Genomic DNA, 22,039 nt, shown 5'->3' with positions numbered 1-22,039 from the left:
ATCTGCTTTCTAAATAAAGCACTATTCAGTAGCCAAAAAGTAAAAAAAAAAAAGAAAAGAAGAGAAAATCTGCTGGACTCTGCAGGCCAAGCAGCGATATTATGACTGACACGAGTTTCTACGATGACAATAAGGAAAAGCCGTGCTGAAGAAATAAACGAGTAAAGCCTGTATGGAGTTTATCACATTCCATCACGGGGCTCAGTAAATAAAACAGAAACTGACTTGTCACTAATTAGTCAGTCAGTAAAACACAATAAACACAGCAGCCTTTGACCTTCATACAGCATGAACACTACCCCCACAGGGATAATTAAACGGTAATTAAAGGGAGGCGTAACACATCAGGATTTAATGAAAAACATCTGTAAAAAAAAATAAAATAATAAAATCTCATCTATTTCTGCTTTTGTGTGATTTACTCGTTTGATTTAATTGTTGGACCAGACTCAAAAATGGAGTTTATTCAGTCATCATGAGGTGCAGCGCCATCTACTGGCTATGTCAAATCTTTTTCTTCCCCCCCAACCCCCCAAACAAAATCAGTACATTAAAAATGAACTAATTGATTAAATCCATCTTGGAACGGAATCGTTTCGCAATGCCAGATAAAATATGCATTAATTAATATAATGAAATATTCGTTTATTTATTTTAAAATATGATCCGAGAGGAACAACGTGTAGAAAAAGTACAGACAGACAACAACACACAAAGAAAAGGCAATAAGTTACCTGGATCTCAGAGTTAAAAATATTTAAAATCTATTTCATGTATTTGTCATCCGAGTTCATCATGGCTGGTGTGTGTGTGTAGTGCATGTAAACCAAAAATCTGGAGTGTCTGTAAATGGGGCCATTACTTCTAGAATCCATTAATCTGGATATGTGTACAGTGTGTTTGTGTGTGTGTGTGTGTGTGTGTGTGTGTCACAGAGAAAGGTTGGCCGTGGCGTCGCTCTTCAGCTTGCCGCTGCTCAGGCTGTGGATCATGGCGATCATCTGCGTGTGTTTGTTCAGCTCCTCTTCCTTCTTCTGCAGTTTGGACTCCAGTTGAGATCTTTGCAGCTCCAGAGATGAGGCCTGAGGAAGAGAAAAGCTCGAGATGAAACCGGATTTCATTTTAGAGCCAGCCTGCTTGGAGAAGGACGTAATTCTCTTCTCTCTCACCTTGATGCTGGCATCCTTCCTGGCCTGCTCTGTCTTGGCGAGTTCCTTCCTCAGCATGTTGACGTTCTCCTCCAGCTCTCCGGCCTGCTCCTCCTGTTTCCTCACCTCGGCCTGCAGGTCTGAAACGAATACAAATACAGATACGAATAGATGGTGGATTGTTTCGGGCGTGGGGGATGCCTGAAATATTCACAGCGTATCACTGTTAAGCTTTCAGATGAACAAACGATGACTATATTCATTAACAAGAACGTGAACGTGCAGGGCTGCGTGATGCATTTACAGCATTCGTTCATCCTCAGTAACGGCCTGGGCAGGGTCATGGCAGTTTAAATTAGGCTATGCTGCTGACACTTCTACATCAGAGCGTCGTTCTACCAGAAAGAAAAGAAAATACCTTTCTGACTTTCAGGCCATGACTTTAAATACACACACACACACACAGAGACTGTGTAACTGCGTTATCACACACACTCCGCGAGCTACAACGTCTCCTCACCCGCAATAGTGTGGTGTTTCTCCTGCATGGCTGCTTCCATGGTTGAGATCTTCCCTTCCTTGTGCTGAAGCTCTGAGGACAACCTGAAGAAAAAAAAAAAAAGAGCGAGGTTTAAGTTAGGGTTTGGTGATATAACAAAATGATCATATCACGATACTGGAAGATATTTTTATAATACATGTTATGTATCATGATATACAGGATTGGAAACAAACAGCTAGAAAAAAAGAAAAAAGAAAAATGTATGCCTATAAAGTCTACAAAAAGAAACTGATTTCTGTTTTTAAATAATAAATTCTAATGCTTTTTAATAAATTCACTAAATAACTAATAAATTTTTTTTGTATAAAACACTATAATCAACTGCTTCCAAGGTGCTAAGGGTGTTGCATCCCCTACTGCCAGGACTGTGTAACTGCAACATATTTTTGGCAGCCTGTAGTTTGCAGCTAAAGCAGCTCAAAATCTTCACATTTCCTCAAGAAGCTCATCACTCGGTATTCTACAACAGTGTGACGGAGATTGATCGTGACCCCAGACCGACCTCTCCTGCTGCATTTTGAGTCCGTCGTTGCTCTTCTTCAGGGACTCGGCCTGCTGCGTGAGGGAGATGTGGGCAGCCTGGAGCTCCTTCAGCATCGCTTCGCTTTTATTGTACCTAAAGACGAGCAGAGGTTACGCTGCTACACTGAATTACGGTTAATAATTAGTCAGCAGTGAGCTGAGTACCGTAAGTTCCTGTGATAGGAAGAGGGACGTCTGTCCTCACCTGCTCAGCAGCTGATTGTAGGTGCTCTTCAGGTTCTGGTGTTCGTCAGACACGGCCTGCAGGCGGCTGATGTGCTGCAGGAGCTGCTGACTGTCGCTCTTCAGCTTCTCCACCTCCATCACCTGATCGCTCAGCTCGACCTGCAGCTCCTCCTTCCTCTTCTCCGTGTCCTTCAGCAGAGACGCCAGCTTCCGGGCCTTCAAACGGACATCATCAGGGGGTTGGAGAGTATGTCAGAGTGTATATGTGGGTGTAGGTGGGCGAGTGAAGCTTACAAGCTGAAGAGTCGACCTAGAATGTGGCTTTGAAAAAAACGAGTGTGTGCATGCTGTGCCGTTGAACGTGTGAAATAAATGTGTGAAGGGTGCGTGTGTGTGCGCAGGTGTCTGTCTCACCTCAGCCTCGGCCTGTGCTCTCTGACAGCGGTACTGAGCAATCAGACGGTCAGCCTGAGACAGAGCAAGAGCTTTGGCCTCCAGCAGGTCCTGCAGACGGCCTTCCTTAGACTGGACACACACACAGAACCGAGAGAGAGAGAGAGAGAGAGAGAGAGAGACAGAGACAGAGAGAGAGAGAGAGACAGAGAGAGACAGACACACACAGAGAGAGAGAGAGAGAGAGAGAGAGAGAGAGAGAGAGAGACAGACAGAGAGAGAGAGCATGAGAGAGAGAGACAGACAGAGAGAGACAGACAGAGAGAAACAGACAGAGAGAGAGAGCATGAGTGAATTTCAAAGTGTTTCAAAGTAGCTCATATTAAGAGATAGCACATTTATGAAAAAACCCACAGCAAATAAATAAATAAATAAACAAATAAAGATCCCAATATCAAGTTTAAACTGGTTTGGATATAATTTTGATTTTAAAAACGTGTCTAAATTATAAACAAACAGATAGATAAATAAACAAATAAATAAATCAATGAACAAACAAACAAACAGATAGCGATCCCAATATCAAGTTTAAATTAATCTGAATATAATTTGGATTTTATTTTAAAAAAATGTGTCTAAATAATTTTTTTAATAATAAAAAAAACAAACAAACAAAGAAGTAAATAAATAAATAATAGATTTTTATGTAAACTTGTATATAATATACACCCACACTCACAAATTCAATTAAAACAAAAAAACAAAACAAACAAAACAAATATAACAAACGAAACGTATCTGATCTTTAAGGTGACGTACGGCCAGGGCGGAGATTTTCTGCTCGTACACGTCGATGATCTCCGACACGTGCACATCTTTCATCTGCTCCTGTAACTTCAACAAGAAATGACACCGGATGAGCCGAAAGAAAGCGAAAATACTTTTAACCAGAGACAGGAACTCGTCAGAATTTCCCCTCGTAGTCGTGTATATAAAACTATTACTATCTATATTACTTATAGATTTTAATACAGAGCACAATGAGTAGCAAAAACACAGCATTAATAAAATATTACAGTAATAACTGGCTCGAGAAATACATGAGGGATTAAAGTCTTCCAAGTCCACACACTCCGATATCACGCTCGGTTCAAATGAAAATGTAATAGAAGGTGATTTTATTGCACTTCAGCTATACAAAGACAAAATGTAACTACGTCAAAACTCAAACGTGAGAGATAAATGAATATTTGATCTTGTTTTTTGCCCTTGCACGCCTCACGCTGGAGAGAAGTTGCATTACAGTGGAACAGCACTTCAGACCGTGCAGTTACACACCAGACCAGTGTGATATGACACGAAGTAAATCAGTACTGGTTTATTTCTGTATAATGAGCTGGTACAATAGACACACATGTTAAAACATGCGTATTAATACATAATAATAAACCTGTAATTCCATCAATGAAATGGATATGACGGAAAACTGACAAATTTTGTCGTGTTATTCGAAGTGTTTTTTTTATTCGCTTTGGACGTCTCTTTTTATTTGTTATTTGGAGCGTTACGTTTTGGTTCAGGTTGGATGTGTTGGATCTTTTATTTGCTTTAATATATATATATATATATATATATATATATATATATATATATATATATATATATATTTAGATATTTATTTCATTTTTAAAAAGTGCAGTACGTTCTCATGTTTTTTTTTGTGTAATAAAGTTCAGCAATATTTTATATTTTAGAGTATCAGTTTTAAAAACTATCGATTGATCAATCGGTTATCAGTCCACCTGTAATTACTAATGCACGCATACTAATATGAATAATGAATGAATAAATTAAAATGAATTAAAAGTAAATGAGGAGCACACCTGAATGCCGCTCTGCAGTTTCTCGATGAGGCTGTCGATGCTCTGGCGAGACGGACTGTTCGGAGCAGCAGAGGACAGAGTAAAGTTCTTCTCTGGGGCCACTCCGTCCTCCTGAACGCCGCCGCCTCTGACGCTCAGCTTGCCCTCGCGCTGCCGGTACGCGTTATTCGCTGCGATGTTTTCTCCTAAACTGAGAGGAAAAAAAACCAGGAACATCACGAGCGTGTACGCACAGAAACAAGTCTGATATCTGTCTCATTATTAATATTATTATTATTATTATTAGGTAACACATACTACGAATCGTGTATTCCTAATGCCTAATTCCAAGTGCATTAAGCTGTATAACTGCTCTTTTGTTGTTGTTGTTTATTTATGTTGCACTTTTCATTTTGGATCCAAAAGATAAAAATACAAAACAAATTTATGATTGTAAATGTATGGGAATTACGACAAATCATGAAAAATAAAAAAAACTATTTATTAAATTACTACTAGATACTTATTATTATGTAGTAAATAACTGTATTTTTTTCTTTTACTGAAGTTTAAATCTAATACCTATGAACAGACCAGCCTAAATTATAATGATTTTCTTTTTCACTAAACTGCCACTTCTTAATACTCGTGATTTCTGCTCGTACACTCACATGACGGCTGGGAAATCGGGCAGCGGAGCGGCTTCGAACAGGACGTGCAGCGCCGTGTGTACTTGCTCTCGGTGCTGAGACGTCAGGGCCTGAGACAGAGGCGTCACCATGCGCTGGTCCTACACAGCAATCACAGCATTTGGTATACGATACACACTTCCTATTATCCACACACACACACTCTTTAACATTTTACCTGCAGCATCCGGTAAAAGCAGGTCTCCATGTCGTCTACGTGCTGCTTCAGCTGGCTCATCAGCTCCAGAGTCTTCAGGACCGTCTCACAGCACGCGTGGCTACAGGACACGAGATGAAGAAGGGAAAGGTCACGCACTATACCCACGAACATTTTCCTTTCTCTACTTCCCGTTTTGTGCTCTCGATTCTCATTGGCTGTTGACCACATGAGTTCAGATCTGACTCACTACTAGATGAAAAAATAAAACTGCATTTAAAAAATAAAATAAATAAAAAGCTCCTCAAGCTGCCTGATGGCTGACGGACGTTTATCCCACCTGAGCCGGGAGCTCGAGTCCGAGCAGATAGATGTGACGTAGTCCTGACTGTTAGACAGCAGCAGCTCCACCAGCGACACGCACAGCTCCGAGCTCACGTGCTGCGCCACCAGAGTCTTCAGGAAGTCGTCTCCACACAGGAGTGAGCGTGTCAAGGACATTTCATCAGGTGGCGTTGATTCGTTTTCTAGAACAGCGGCGAATTTCTGACACGAGCGCTGATGCAAATCACAGGTTTATAGTAACGCGCTCGTTCTGATACGTTACCGTTTCTATAGTAACGGCTCATTCACAGGTACGCCGTGTATACGCCACATAAATGGATGATAATACGCGTGTAATCGTTTTCTGTAAGGAGGCGTTTATTTAACATGTAAGGAAGGAGTCTCCAGTGTCAGAGGAGTTTCTCGACAAGCCATGTCTTGTTTTCGTTTTTCCTTCGCAACATGACTATAAACAGATAAATATAAATAAAACACTGTAGTCATTGGCACACTGCTGTGGAACAGGTACTGTATAGGATATCAATCAGGAGGTCCAGCGCTCGTCCAGCTCTAGCACAGTGCCTCTGTAGCAGCGCGTCTCCTTCGCTGAAGTCTGGCGTGTGCAGTAAACTCTGCAGCGCTGGGAGGAGGAGCTCCAAAAACGAGCGGGCAGAACCAGACTGCGAGGAACCAATCACTTCCTGAGCATAAACACACACACAGTGTCTATTAGAGATTAGCGTAATACAAGACGAGACAATAAGGACACAGTAATGGGACGATTCACAGTACCTTCAGGTTATAGCGCCCCCTCTTGACAAAGCATATTTACATATTTAATTTTGAAAGAATCCTGATTTTCTGAGAGATTGCAGATATCACTAGATATTTTTCACTAGATAACAACTTATATGATTAGAAGAAGCTCATTTAACGTAAAACATCTGTATTGAATCTTTACAACTGTATTCTTTTCCCTTCCCTTTAATTAAGTTTCATTAATTTTATTTACACCATGGTCTGACCGAATACTCGATTCTGATTGGCTGGAAGGTGTGCGTTAAAACCGTACACAGCACATGTCGTTACAGTCCGTTTAATCACCGCTCTAAATTAATGCGCTGCCTATACTAACTGCTGGAATTGATGAATTTCCGTGCATTGCTCAACCTCCTGTTGTTGTCTATCCAACGTTTACTTTGAGATATTTGTTCTTTAAAATAATGATATAAGCGCACAGGTTCTCAGGAATGGACTGGAGTGTAGGTGTGTGCCTGTACTCCAGCAAAATGGCACTTTTATTTTTTCGACGTATTGAGAGAGCATTTCTCAGCACTGCTTCTTTTTTTTACATTATATTGTGCACAGAAGACAGAGACAGAAACCACAGTGTGTGATGTGGCGAGGTTTTAGGAAATGAAAACATGTTTAGACGACGGTCAACGTTCTGAGCTCCGTTATGTGGGACAAAAAACACAGTACGTGCAGCTCTCAGAGTTTTAAAGCTGTGGTATAGCAAAGGCTGACTGTTTTATGTTATATATATATATATATATATATATATATATATATATATATATATATATATATATATACACACACACACACACACACACACACACACACACATATATATATATATATATATATATATATATATATATATATATATATATATATATATATATACACACACACATATATATACACACACATATATATACACACTGTATACATACACACACACACACACACACACACACACACACACACATATATATATATATATATATGAAGTGCTATTATAGTGAAATGGAAGTGTTTAGGACCGACAGCAGCTCGGCCACGAAGCGGCTGACCACTGTTGACACTTACAGAGCAGACTGCTGAGTGTTGTTGCACACCGCACGCAAACAGAGCTTATCTTCCATTACATCAGTCACTACACAGTTCCAAACTGCTTCTAGAAGCAACATCAGAACAGGACCCGAGCTTCATGAAATGACTTTCCATGGCCGAGAAGCTGCACACAAACCTAAGATCACTATGTGTAATGACAAGAATGGGCTGGAGTGGTGTAAAGTTGTTGTTTTTTTTTTTGTAAAATTACAAATGAATTTATTTATAATATATTTTTTTAATGATTTATTCTTAGGATTTTTGTATTTATTATCGTGTCTATTTTCTGCTTCCTCCATAACGTTGTTTATTATTTGCTTTTTTTTTCCTCTCTAAAATGTGCTCTATAAAAGTGTATTAAATGAAATATATTATAATTTTTTATTATTGTTAGTAGTAGTTGTAGTAGTATTAAAAATTAAGAAAGAGCCTCAAGATTGAATACTACACGTCTTGCTTTTTGTGCATCATGGCATGGATCATCTCTGCACTTTTCATGCTGTGTAATAATAATAATAATAATAATAATAATAATTTTAACAATAATAATAATGGTTATTTTTAGATTGTAAGGTTCTGAGGCTTGAGACCAGAGAACCAGTGTTCTCCTCACACACCTCAAACAGCTCAGTGAAGAGCTCCAGCGCGAGCAGGCAGCACCGCTCAGGTCCCTGCAGTGGGCACGTGGCCCACTGGAGCAGCGCCAGACCAGGCTCCGCCCCCCTGACCTTATCAGGGTTCCTGGCAGTGGGCTGCAGTCGAGGGGCGGCGGGTTTTAAAACCGTCTGACAGATGAGTCTGCGCAGGGGTGGAACCGAGCACAGAGACACGAGCAGCTCCAGAACCTGCACAGACACCAAACTTTAATATTTATAACTTATTAAAACCAGATCATTGCTTAAAGGGCTGATGTTATTTATTATCTCTGCTAAAGATACGTCACCTTCACTGCTGTATCCGGGTCTTTACCGTGGAGAAGGCCGACCACCTCGCTCAGACACACGGGGAGGTGTTTATAACTAAACACACACACAGAGACAATAGTGTTAAAACAGTAAAACTACAACAAGGCTGATTTCACACCATAGAGTTGCTGTCACTTGACAATTACGCCTCCGTCTGATGGTGACTGATGGTCACCTACTAACAGCAGGTCTGTTGATTCTGGGTTTTAGCTTTCTAGCAGCGTCGCATTACGTGCGCTTGACATCATGTGCCATCGTCTGGGAAACGGCTTATACCTGCTGTTAGTAAAAAACCACCCGCGTTCCAGACGATATTACACACGATACACAATATTATTATGATACTACCTTTGTTAGATTTTTTTTATTTATTTAAATAGTTTCATTTAAATTTTTATATATTTTTTTAAAATAAAATATCAAGTGTATAAAATATTAATATAAAAAACACACACACACACACACACATATATATGTATGTATGTATGTATATATATATATATATATATATATATATATATATATATATATATATATATATATATGTGTGTGTGTGTGTGTTTTATATTAATATTTTTACAGCAAACAGTTTTGCTCTATTTTTCTTTCCTTCTTTTTTATTTTATCCATTTTCTATTCCATATTGTATATTCTAATTTATATTTTATATATGGAAGTTATATTTCATAGATAAACTGTATATTTTTATACATACTGTATATTTACAAACCTTTTGCTCTAGTTTTCTTTCATTAATGTACACACACACACACGTCACAGTGATAGTACCTGTCTGCTCGTCTATTTTGAATCTCTTTATCACCAGATGTAAACCAATCTTTATTTAAATTGTATTTCTGATGATAATAAACGTGATCTAGGAGATTTAGTTAGCAGATACTAACTTATAACACGATAATAGTGTTGTTATAATAGCAGTGTGAAAGCACCATCAGTCATTAGTAGAGTGTTTTTGTTGTTGTTTTTAAAGACCAGTGACGAGCCTACTTGGTGAGGTAATCAGCAATCTTGGCGTTTTTGAGCAGATCCACCAGTAAATCGACGGCGTAGTTCCTCGTCAGGGTTCCGTCCCCGTTCACGGTGATGTTAAAGATGAGCTGGAAGGTCTGGTGAATGTTCTTTGCGTTAAACAACTGAAACCACGCATGCACAGAAATAGAAAGTTAAAGTGTTAAACCGCAGAGGAGCAGACGGCAAGATCATAGAGATGAATTCAGCAAGTACCTTTTGTCCCACTTCCTCACTGAGGGTTAGGCTGGATAAGATCGAGAGCGCGAAGACGACCACGGTGAGGCAGTTGTGACCGAGGAAGTTAAGTAAAGCTCTGTAGAAAGCTTTAATGTTACTCTGGAAAGTATGATGGAAGAGGGGAAATAAAAATCAATAGGAGCTTCACTTAAGCATGGAAATAAGGGGGCGGAGTACAAATTGAGGGGGCGTGTCCTACCTGAGATTTAATCTGCACCTGTACAGACTGGTTGTGTCGACATAGATTAGCCATCAGTCCTAAGCACGGCTTGGTGATGTCATCATTCTGAGACTGGCTGCAAGTGAACAGTGAGTCAGTTGTCTTACTTACAGACAACTCCAAAAAGTATTGCAGCAGTAATGGCGGGGGGGGGGATGGGGGGTTGTAACAATGCAATGAGTGATCTTTTGCACTAAACGTGTACACGTTTAGTTTTTGAATGTTGGTTCTAAAATAATTGGCACCCCATGGAATGAATAACAGCGTGGAGCATCTTATTGTAATGTCTAACAAGACTTGGGACAAATGTTCATTTATATTCACAGTTTTTCTGCAGGGTTACAACCAAAATCCAAAAATTTTGGGTGCTGTTCCTTCACAGGGGCCATGTGTAAGGATCAGGAGTTGATGATAATACCCGAGATTGTCTCCGATCGCTGTGCAGCAATTGTACTGAGGATGTAACGAAAGCAGCTTTGTGGTTTTGTGAAAACGCCACAATGAGGGGCCCAACAGGAAAAGGTGATGGTGTGTCAGCGCCCCACACGAACATCACAGCAGCGTTTTTTTCCCTTCTGCTTTTTATATATGCAGCAGCACATGTAACAAAATACATATAAAATACAACTAGATGCAGATCACACAATAAATCTTACATGTTGAGCATGAGGAACGTGAGGAGGTCGTCTATGTGGGAGGCGCAGTGCAGGAGTCTGACGTTGTAAGTGAGACGCTGCAGGACCTGAAGACACTGAGAAACAAAAAAAAATGGTGATAATTAAATGGAGATTTTATGCAATTTATGCAAATGATGCAAAAAAAATGTCAGATGTCATAGAGATGTTTCTCTATTGAATTTAAGCCACGCATCTGCAGTGAAAAGGGTGTGAGGGGATTTTTACCTGTAGCACGATCGGCTCCTCAGGTGTAGCTCTGTTACAGTGGATGACGGCCGCCAGCGTGCCAACGATGTTATAACGGCTATGAAGCGCCTCTTTGCTCTCGTCATCAGATGCTGAAGGACAAACAATTCTTAGTACTAAGACACTGGACTAAGTGTAATGTAGCCCTAAAGTACTAAGACACTAGACTAAGTCTAATGTAGCTCTAAAGTACTGAGTACTAAGACACTGAACTAAGTCTAATGTATCCCTAAAGTACTGAGTACAAAGACACTGGACTAAGTGTAATGTATCCCTAAAGTACTGAGTACTAAGACACTGGACTAAGTCTAATGTAGCTCTAAAGTACTGAGTACTAAGACACTGGTCTAAGTTTAATGTAGCTCTAAAGTACTGAGTACTAAGACACTGGACTAAGACTAATGTAGCTCTAAAGTACTGAGTACTAAGACACTGGACTAAGTGTAATGTATCCCTAAAGTACTGAGTACTAAGACACTGGACTAAGACTAATGTAGCTCTAAAGTACTGAGTACTAAGACACTGGACTAAGTGTAATGTATCCCTAAAGTACTGAGTACTAAGACACTGGACTACGTCTAATGTAGCTCTAAAGTACTGAGTACTAAGACACTGGTCTAAGTTTAATGTATCCCTAAAGTACTGAGTACTAAGACACTGGACTAAGTCTAATGTATCCTTAAAGTACTGAGTACTAAGACACTGGACTAAGTCTAATGTAGCCCTAAAGTACTGAGTACTAAGACACTGGACTTATGCACATAAAACGAGTCTGATACACCTGCTGTAAAAGGACAAAAAAAGAGCGATCTTTCAGCCTGCCAGGGCATACCGAGCTGGGCGAGCAGAGACAGGACGCTCCCTGTAAGAGCAGGACTGGTGTTGGGATCTCCAGCTACTTCCAGCAGACCATTCAGACACTCACTGGGGAGAACCTGTCCTGAGGATAAGATCCTGGAGCACTTTAAGGCCGACACGTCCTGCAGAAACACCACAGTCCGTCATTCAGACAGCTCAGTACTGGACATGAAGAGCACTACACAGCTTCCTGAAGCAGCTGATTTATACCCCATGTAGAGCAGACATGTAGGAAAGTGTATGCACTTTGCTTTCGTGTCAAACGCGTGAGCTGAAAGGATGTCAAGTAGAACCTTACATCAGCAGAACTTTATATTTAATGTTTAAGTGTGAACTTGTCAACTCACTTGGATTTGTTTTTGGAGCAGTGATGCGTTCATTGTGCCTCTGTGGTCTCTGTGTTGTCGAATCGCCAGAAGCAGAGACTTCAGACACGTCGTTACATCCATCTCAAATAAACCAAAAGAACTACTCAGTTAAATCTAATTTATAATCCTAATCGATCAGTTTAAACTAATCGTGTAAATACAATAAGCGGCCACTGAAACCTAACTAGCTTGTCTGCTAGCTAGCAATGTTTACTAGCTAACTTAGCTTGTTCTTTTATGTAGAGTTAACGTTATAAAGGATTTAATCTCCTGATATTCTGACATTACACATCTTAGTATCTTACACTAAAGTCGCTTAATAAACCAATTTGACTTATTGTGTTGTATTTTTGTTGTTGTTGTTGTTTTGTTTTTCGTGTAAGGGGAATCGTCTATTCTTTCAGCTCGTGCAGGGAACCTGACTTCCTCCCGCTTTCAACTTCGAAATGCGGCTGGAACAGTCCATTTTCTACGCAGGGGGTAGATGGAACACAGAGGAACTGAAATGCCTTACAGTTGCCTTTAGAAAAAATTATTCAGATTAACAACATACTACATACATACTCGTTCAAGTAATATGTGTTTGATTCTTTTTTTTGTGCCTGATTTAACTGTGTAAATGTTTTATCTTAAAAGTACATCAACCCTAACCCGCCTCTAAAACCGACGCAATGACGTAGCCTGAGGTTAGCCACGCCTCTAACTCCCCAAGTGTCATGTCATTCAGTTTCCAGAGTGGAGAGACCAGTTTATAAAATAAAGCTGTTTCATGATTTAAATAAATAATATTAATAATAATATTACAACTTAAAGAGCGAATTTTACAATGTAATATATTCATTTTAAATACGTCCAAGTGTTTGTTTGTTTGTTATATTTTTTATAATAATATAATATACTCAAAGTTTATTTAGGCATTTATGCATGTAATTATTTGTAAACACATTTATTTATAAAAGCATTTATTCCTTATTTATTTATTTATCTTTTTATTTATTTGTTTATTTGCTTGTTTGTTTGCTTGCTTTATTTCTCTCTCTCTCTGTCTCTCTCATCCTGTCTGTTTGTTTGTTTGTTTGTTTGTTTTAAATTTACAATTTAATTGTTTAATAAATGTTTTATAAATGTTTAATGTTAGTTGCATTTTGGCTTGTTAGAGAGTTCATTTGCCAAACATCATCCTGAACTATATTTAAGAAGAAGAAGAAGAAGAAGAAGAAGAAGAAGAAATAACATATAATATATAATTATACAGTGCTGTGAAAAAGTATTTTTTAGTAAGTATCAGTATCCAGATATCAGTAACAGTATCCAGATGTCTTCTGTTTTTGTGTATATCTCATTACAATTTTATATCTCAATTGTTTCAGAAATGTAAACAAAATCTAAGAAGAAAAAAACATGGCAACCTGAGTAAGCACAAAATACAGTTTTTAATGATAAATGTTATTTATTGAAGCAAAAAAGTTATCAAACTGGGCCTGCGTGAAAATGTATTTGTCCCCTAATTCCCCAAATCTATGAAACTGCATTGATAACGGGGTTCAGCTGGACTAGATGCAACCAGACCTGATTACTGCAAACCCTGTTCAATTATATCAACACTTAAATAGAACTTTATCAACAGCATGAAGTTGGTTAAAAGGTCTTACGCAGTAACACACTATGGCAAAGTTGAAAGAAATTCCAGAAATGAAGAGGAAGAAGGTGATTGCAATATCTCAGTCTGGGAAGGTTTACAAAGTTATTTCAAAGGCTCTGGAACTCCACAGAACCACAGTGAGAGCCATTATCTCCAAATGGAAAAACTCGGCATGGTAGTGAACCTTCCCAGAAGTGTCCGACCTTCCAAATTTCCTCCAAGAGCACAGCGACGACTCATCCAGGAAGTCACAAAAGAGCCAAGGACAACATCAAAGGAACTACAGGCCTCTCTTGCATCAATAAAGGTCACTGTTCATGACGCCACTATCAGAAAGACAGCAAAAATGGCCTCCATGGAAGAGTGGCAAGGTGAAAACCACTGCTAACCCAGAAGAACATTAAGACTCGTCTGAATTTTTTCAAACACGTCTTGATGATCCTCAAAACATTTGGGAGAATGTTCTGTAGACTGATGAGATGAAAGTGGAACTGTTTGGAAGACAGGGGTCCAGATACATCTGGCATAAACCAAACACAGAATTCCACAAAAAGAACATCATACCTATGGTCAAGCATGGTGGAGGGAGTGTGATGGTGTGGAGATGCTTTGCTGCTTCAGGTTCTGGGCAACTTGCAGTGATTGAGGGAAACTTGAATTCTGCTCTCTACCAGAAAATCCTAAAGGAGAATGTCCAGTCTTCAGTCCATAAGTTGAAACTCAAGCGCGACTGGATTACGCAGCAAGACAATGATCCAAAGCGTAGGAGTAAGTCCTAGAAGTAAGTGGAAGTCTGATCTCCAGTTATCAGAAGAGTTTGGTTGCAGTTATTGCTGCTAAAGGTGGCACAACCACCTTTTAAGTTTAAGGGGCAATTAGTTTTTCACACAGGTGTTAGGTGTTGGATAACTTTTTTTTGCTTCAATAAAAAAAATATTAATAAAAAGTATATTGTGTGTTTACTTAGTACGAGATATACACAAAAACATCAGAACAGCACTGTACTACTACTACTACTACTACTACTACTACTAATAATAATAATAATAATGATAATAATAATAATAATAATAATAATTATTATTATTATTATTATTATTATTATTATTATTATATTTATTTGAAAAAAAGTCATCTTGTTATTTATGGTTTCTCCTCTTCTAAGTCACTTGCCCTCAGAATACAAATAAATAAAACAGGTTTTAAGTTTTCAAAATCTATTTCATTTTTTTAAAATTATAATTAATATATAATAATAATCATAATGAATTAATTACTCTGTCGTTACTCAATATAATTATACCCCCAAAGTTAGAAGACTCGTGCAAATCTTCTCTAACATACAATGAACACAGTGAACAGTAATCATTATTTTTAAAATATCAGAATTAGACTTAAATTCAGAATTAAAATCGTATTATATGTCACGTTTCTACTGCACTGTTCAGTTGCGATTCCATCCACTTGCAAAATTATTATTTTGTAAAATGAATTTAGAGTTATTGTCACAGTAGATAAGTTCAGCTCAGTATCAGAATGAAGTCTGAAATCAGTAGTGGAACTGATGACTGATTATGAAGAGCTGATATGGAGCTGAAGTGCTGAAGTGCACGGGCCACAGAGCATGAGTTATTATTCACATACTGAATGTTCACATACTCTTTATCAATGCAAAGAAAATCCATGACGACAAATAAAGTCTGCAGCCACCTACACGTTTTCCACCCGAATTCAATAATACATTATATTTACTGTTTCCACCGCTATGGCTTTTATCAGGATGGAAACAAGGGCATGTGTGGTTAACCAAACATGAAAACAGACAGATGGATAGACAGACAGATTTAACTGGAGTTCAGTCTTGTATATACACTGGGTATACAAAGTTCACACGTCCCTGTTCTACATGGCAGGTTTTTGTGAAGTAAAAGAACAAGACTAAGATAAATCATGACAGATCTTTTCTCATCGTTAATGTGCAACTGCAAAGCATATAAATAAAGTGAAAAACAATCTGAAAATCTTATAGGGGAAAAAAAGAAAAAGAAAAAATAACAATAACCTGTGTGTATAAGTATGCACACCCCTAAACTAATACTCTGTTGAAGCACCTTTTAATTTTATTATCTTGACTTGGCAATATTTTCTCACGCTTTCTTATAAAAACCTTCTAGATCCATCAGATTGTGAGGGCGTGTCCTGCGCGCAGCCCGCTTCAGGTCACCTCACAGATCTTTAGTTGGATTCAGGTCTGGGCTCGGGCTAGGTCATTCAAAAACATTGATCTTCTTTTGGTGAAGCCGTTGCTTTGTTGATTTGGACGTGTGCTTTGGGTCGTCGTCGTATTCTGCACTAAAACCGATTGGTATTTGTAGACATTCATGATTCCCTCCAGCTTGATAAAAGTCCCAGTTCTGGCTGAAGAAAAGCAGCCCTAAAGCATGATGCTGCCACCACCATGCTTCACCATGGGGATGGTGTACTTTTGGTGATGTGCTGTTTTTTGGTTGTTTTTTTGCACCAAACATACATTTTGGAATTATGGAATTATTAGACCTTTTGGAATTGGTCTCATCAGACCGTAACACATTTTGCCACATGGTTTGGTGTCATCTAGTTGAGGTTAGATGTTTTTTGTGATAAATGGTTTACGTCTAGCCGCCCCACCCCATCGCCCAGACATGTGAAGAATATGAGAGATTGTTGTCATGTACAGAGAGGAATCTCGTCAGATGTTCCTGCAGCCCCTTTAATGTTGCCGTAGGTCTCTCGGCAGCCTCCCTGGTAAGTTTTTGTCTTGTCTTGTTATACATATTCGAGGAACGTCCTGTTCTCGGTGATGTCACCATGGTGCTCCATTTTCTCCACATCTTGATGATGGCCTTTGTAGTGTTCCAGGGTTCATCTAATGTTTTTGAAATTCTTTTATACCCCTCTCCTGATCGATTCCTTTCGACTAGTGAGACCCCGTACAGGCTTTGTCAGCTTTTTGAGGATCACGGCTTTAGAAGTCAAATCCTACAGAAACAGCTGGTCTTTATTTGGAGTTATTCTGCCCTTTTCCCATAATAAAATATTAAAACTCTAGTAAACTGCTAAAGCGGTCTCTTTATCCCATCTGTAAAATTAATAAACAGTGACAATCCATATCTACAGTTTTCAGAATGCATGTAAGAATTTTCCCTTAGACATGTCCATAAACCAAAAGAAATATTTATTTACATACCGTATAAAAGCCTGGTTCAAGTTTACAACATTTACATTTATTCACCCGGTGCACACTTTTAGACAAAGCAGCTATCAAATGAGAATGATTCCAATATTTTTAACTTCACAATTAATTTGATATATTATGTTTGCACTGGTTTAAACAGGAGGAACAACGATGAGTCTTAAAGACTAAACACGAGAGTTCAAGTTCGTCTCATGACCCGCAGTTCATTTTAAACCCACTGTTTGTTTCTGGCTCCCGAAAGCTTGAGGATATCGGTGAAAAAATTGGGTTAAAAAAAAAATTACAGTACAAAAGAATCAATCGTCTGGCAGCACCTCGACATAATCATCAGCCGCATCCACGTCTAAGAGAGGAAGAGAAAAACGCAGGAATTAGAAAAGCTCTATTATGTGTATTAGTGAAATGAAGCTAAAGTAATAAGTTGAATTGTTTGTGAGGGTTCTTTCGCTCACTCTCGTAGTCTGGTTCATCGTTACTGATCACAGATTCCTGATCTGTTTGTTTCCTCTTCACAGAGTAACGTAGACGAGTTGCTAAACCCTGATTTCTCTTCTTATAGTGATGAACAAGATCTTCCAGCGTCTTAAAAAACTTCTCCTGTACCCCTGCACTGCTCTGAGAAGACAAAGTGGATTATTTTCCCAAAACAGCACAGAGGTTTATTCTTCTTACACCACAGCAATTTATCAACAATGCAAAGACTTTAAATATATATATATATATATATATATATATATATATATATATATATATATATATATATATATATAAACAACATATTATACTGTGTGTTGAGGCATGTCAGTGAAGTCAGTTTCTGTTCCCATTTGTGTTAATAGCAGTCATAAATAAGTTCCCTCACCAGCTTCCCTTTATTCTCTCTCGTGACATTAAAAAAGTCCAGCTTGTCATCTTTCGTTTTCCGAGAAGCAGCAAACAAGTGTACATGCTTCTGTCTTGAGGACGTCAGAAAATTTCTTCAAAAGTTACAGCGTTACTCTCCTCTGACTGTTACAAATAACAAACACTGGAGACTCATTCCATCACGGCTACATAAACATCTCCTTACTTTTAAAACGAGTGGCGCTTCCACCGTACGAGTCTCTGTGAATGAGCTGTTACTACAGAAACGATAACGTATCATCATTGAGAGAACGAGCGTGTTAAACAGAAACCTTTCGACAGCATGAATACGCAAAAGTTTGTTCACCTTACAGCAAAATAAAATATTTGCAGCGACATTTTGTCTCACAAAGGTCATTAAAAATGCTCGAATGGTCGTATTAGTTTATTATATTATATCAGTTCAAAAGTTTGTACCCCCTGTGTGATATGATAATAAGTCTTTATTGGTCACGTATTCATTATAGCAGAGTGGAATTCTTTTTTTCTTTGCATACCCCAGCATGTTAGGAAGTTGGAGTCACAGCGCAGGGTCAGCCAGGATACAGCGCCCCTGGAGCAGACGGGGTTAAGGGCCCAACAGTGGCAGGTTTGCTGCACCGGGGTTTGAACCCCCGACCGTCCGATCAGTAACCCAGAACCAGGCAGTGATCAGTGATATTATCTAATGACTTAGATGTATGTCCACCTTTTAGCTTTATATCCATTCTTTTTATCATTCTTACTCACACGCTGCCTTTTCTTTTTCAAATCAGGTTTGGAGACCAAGAGGGTGATGACAAATTTTTAACTCCTCTTTTTTTAAGGTACCAACATAAAATTTTTTAAATAATACATGCAGGCGGATGCAATTACAAAAAGCTGCATACAAGCAATAAGCAATGTTTGGCCTTCGAGCTCATGACCATATTGCTTATACACATTAATAAAGTTTTGACAGAACAAAAGAATTTAAATTGTCAAACTTACCAAAATATTATTTGTTAATTGCTAAAATGAGAAAGAAAATAACTACCTCTACATGCACTCGTTTAAAGAACTGTCACATTAAAAGAAAGATGCACGCATGGTGTTAATACTTCCTGTGGAAATATCTCACCGTGTACTCACTCACTGTAATTTTTATACAGCTCTGTGTTAAGACCAATTAGCAACTGACTCGCACATTTTTTCAGAATAGATGCCAATAAGTTGCAGTTTGTTTTAATGAAACACATCAGAAACCCTGCGCATCAGCAAGGAGGAACGAGTCCTATAAGTGTGACGTGATTTTAAAGCGTGAAATAAATTGCATATAGCTTGTACTTCATGATTGTATCTCATGTTGATTAAAAAGCCACATGGTCTGAAATAAAATCAGCTTCCCGATGAATATTTAATGTGTTATGATGATGTTTCTCTCACTGACCTGTAAAGTGTAATATCCAGAATGAGTTTGTAGGATCCTGTATGTGTACACCACTTTCTTTTTGCTGTAGGAACAAACAGAAAATCTGTTAACGGCAAACATGCACCAGTTAAATTATTCACAACAACAACAACAACAACAACATTAATAATAATAATAATTAGGCTACATATACAATAACAATAATTACTGTAATGCATTCCATAGCACCTTCCTAACACTCAATGTTGCAAATAATAAATACTAATAACAATAATAATTAATAATAAATAAATAAATAAATAGTATTAAGAAGCAAAGATGCATTCCTTTGCATCTTGGTTTTGATTATTTATTGTTCAATTAATCAAAAAGGCCAGAAATTAGAATATTATGCTTTCTCATTTGCAATCTTTTTAAATTTATTTTGTTTTTATGATAGTAAAAACAAAAACTAAACTTTTATTTATTATTTTATATTTGATCATATTTCATATGAGTTTAAAAAAATATATTATTGACAGTATATAAGCCTCATTATTTAAAAACAAAAAACAAGAGCTCTAAATGAAATGAAAAACCTGACATTAAAAGAAGGAATATATTTTATAAAAAATAATTTAAACAATTATGATTTTACTCTTTATTGCAAGTTCAGGGTAAAAAACAAAACAGAAGTAGTTTTTTGGTTGCGACGTGTAAAATGCTAACTTGCAAAAAAACAATTGTGTACTTTAAATCATATAATATTTAAAAATATATCATTTTTAAAAAGATCAATAACAACAACCAGAGCAGCTGCAAGAAATGCAACAGGTGACACAAACAATTTATAATATAATTATTGATTTATCAAATAAACAGGCAATAAGGTTTTTATTTAATGAGGCCCTGAAGGACCTTGGATGTATTTTGGGTGTGACATGGATAAAGAATAAAGGGATAAAGAGAGATTTCTTTTTTTTAAATGCTGTAGTTATGTATTGCTAGGTAAGATATGTCTTGGTATAAATGTGGCCTTCTTCAGGTTCTGAGGAAGTTATAGTGTGGGAAACTGAAAGACTAAAGAGATAACATCTGTACATGTGAAGCTTCATTATAACACATTCTTCATTCAGCTTTTTTCTTTTTTTTCAGACTTCTACACCTGCCTGCATTTATTATCTGAAGCTCTACAGAAGAAGAAACTTCAAACTGACGAACGGATAAAATAAACCAACACTCACAAGACGCAGAGGCACAGAGCTCCATGGATGGTCTCGCTTTCCCGGATGAGAAACGATCCATCTTTTCCCTTCGCAGACAGGATCTCCTCGCAACGTTCTCTGGTGATGGGACCATGGTAGAAGAGGAGATCCATGTACTCCATCACCCCAGTTCAGTCGCCTCAACAACCTCCACGGGAACTGCTAACACAATCCTCTTCAACTGAACCACGAATTTAAAAAAAAATAAAAAATAAAAAAAAAACAACTGTAGACTTGAAGTCAATATTAAATCAGTTTTACTAAATAAAAATCCTCAGAACGGTAGAAGATCCATCACTGATGTTAAGTGAATGTAACTTCTCCAGAACCTTGCACAACCTAACAGTCTGTTTGTGTGCTGTAATGTCATACTTCACACAGGAAATGTGTGTGTGTGTGTGTGTGTGTGTGTGTGTGTGTGTGTGTGTGTGTGTGTGCGTGCGTAGTAAGTGTTCATGCACATTTCCAATTTGCAAACACTAAATTTAAAACGAAAAAGATTTTCCTACAGATCATAGTTCCTTCGTACTTCATTTCCTTTTCTCCACAGACTTTATTTTTATGTTTATTTTTGTAAATATCAGACACCCGAAGTGAAGGATTATTGATTATTGATAGTGTTATTGATCACACTACGGTGCTGTTGAATTCTGGACATGCGACTGGTTTGAAGAAAAGTATTGATTATTGATTTCTCTATAAATACTGTAGAATCCATTGTACACTATAACAGTATACCTTTGTCTATATAATGTATAAACGGACAGCTTTTTTTTTTTCGTTTTTAAGTCCACAGATGCTTTCATGTCTAAACGTGACACTATGGCTGTAGACATTTTGCACACTTTTAAAAACATGTGCAACCATTCAAGCTTTAAACAGCAGAGCAAGGTTAATTACAAGCACATAATAAGGCTGAAATGATCCAGTTGTCTGCATACAGTATTGACTGAAACGTTCTTGTCCCTACTTGCAGTCTACATAAACATATTTAGCAATTCCCTGTTTGTAAATGTAAACTACTTCTAGTATGCTGCTGTCTTGCCCGGCTGCCATCGACCTTCCATCGACTGCTTGTGTATTATGAAAAGACATAAATAACAAATACGTAAGGTTTAAAGCACTGGTGACCAACCCTGTTCCAGTAGGGAACTCTTCTTCTCTTTTTCAGAAGTTCCTTTTTCCTATAGTAACCCTTCCATGAAAGCCATACTTGTTCGGTCTTTTTCTGACTCCTCTGTCATGAACATAAACGTTTTGTGTGTTCACAGAGGCCAGAA

The 22,039-nt window shown here is 37.9% G+C and overlaps 2 protein-coding genes across 3 annotated transcripts; both read right to left on the bottom strand.

Moving 5' to 3' along the window:
- Window positions 1-46: 46 nt before the first annotated feature.
- On the bottom strand, window positions 47-12,834 carry cip2a (cellular inhibitor of PP2A). 2 transcript variants are annotated; one of them, XM_053611754.1, is made up of 21 exons: window positions 12,325-12,834; window positions 11,952-12,099; window positions 11,099-11,211; window positions 10,853-10,947; window positions 10,176-10,272; window positions 9,953-10,075; window positions 9,716-9,861; window positions 8,686-8,761; window positions 8,360-8,587; window positions 6,385-6,544; window positions 5,860-6,001; window positions 5,541-5,640; window positions 5,345-5,463; window positions 4,695-4,884; window positions 3,631-3,705; window positions 2,833-2,943; window positions 2,438-2,634; window positions 2,213-2,326; window positions 1,669-1,751; window positions 1,170-1,288; window positions 47-1,082 (listed from the first exon to the last, which is right to left on the bottom strand). In XM_053611754.1, the coding sequence occupies exons 1-21, from the start codon at window positions 12,424-12,426 to the stop codon at window positions 930-932; spliced, it is 2,691 nt and encodes an 896-aa protein (XP_053467729.1). In that variant the 5' UTR covers window positions 12,427-12,834; the 3' UTR covers window positions 47-929. The 2 variants fall into 2 exon arrangements, with proteins under 2 accessions (XP_053467729.1, XP_053467728.1); XM_053611753.1 differs by having other exon boundaries at window positions 47-1,288; window positions 3,631-3,699.
- Window positions 12,835-17,169: 4,335 nt separating this feature from the next.
- On the bottom strand, window positions 17,170-21,150 carry si:ch73-264p11.1 (uncharacterized protein LOC100000923 homolog). The gene is made up of 4 exons (XM_053612142.1): window positions 20,739-21,150; window positions 19,534-19,597; window positions 17,675-17,837; window positions 17,170-17,565 (listed from the first exon to the last, which is right to left on the bottom strand). Exons 1-4 carry the CDS (start codon window positions 20,879-20,881, stop codon window positions 17,519-17,521), a joined length of 417 nt encoding a protein of 138 aa, XP_053468117.1. The 5' UTR covers window positions 20,882-21,150; the 3' UTR covers window positions 17,170-17,518.
- Window positions 21,151-22,039: the final 889 nt, after the last annotated feature.

This window comes from Ictalurus furcatus, chromosome 23 (assembly GCF_023375685.1).
Source record: "Ictalurus furcatus strain D&B chromosome 23, Billie_1.0, whole genome shotgun sequence".
Classification (NCBI taxonomy): domain Eukaryota; kingdom Metazoa; phylum Chordata; class Actinopteri; order Siluriformes; family Ictaluridae; genus Ictalurus; species Ictalurus furcatus.
Note: the sequence above shows the minus strand (reverse complement) of the source record. Positions and strands in the feature narration are given on the sequence as shown.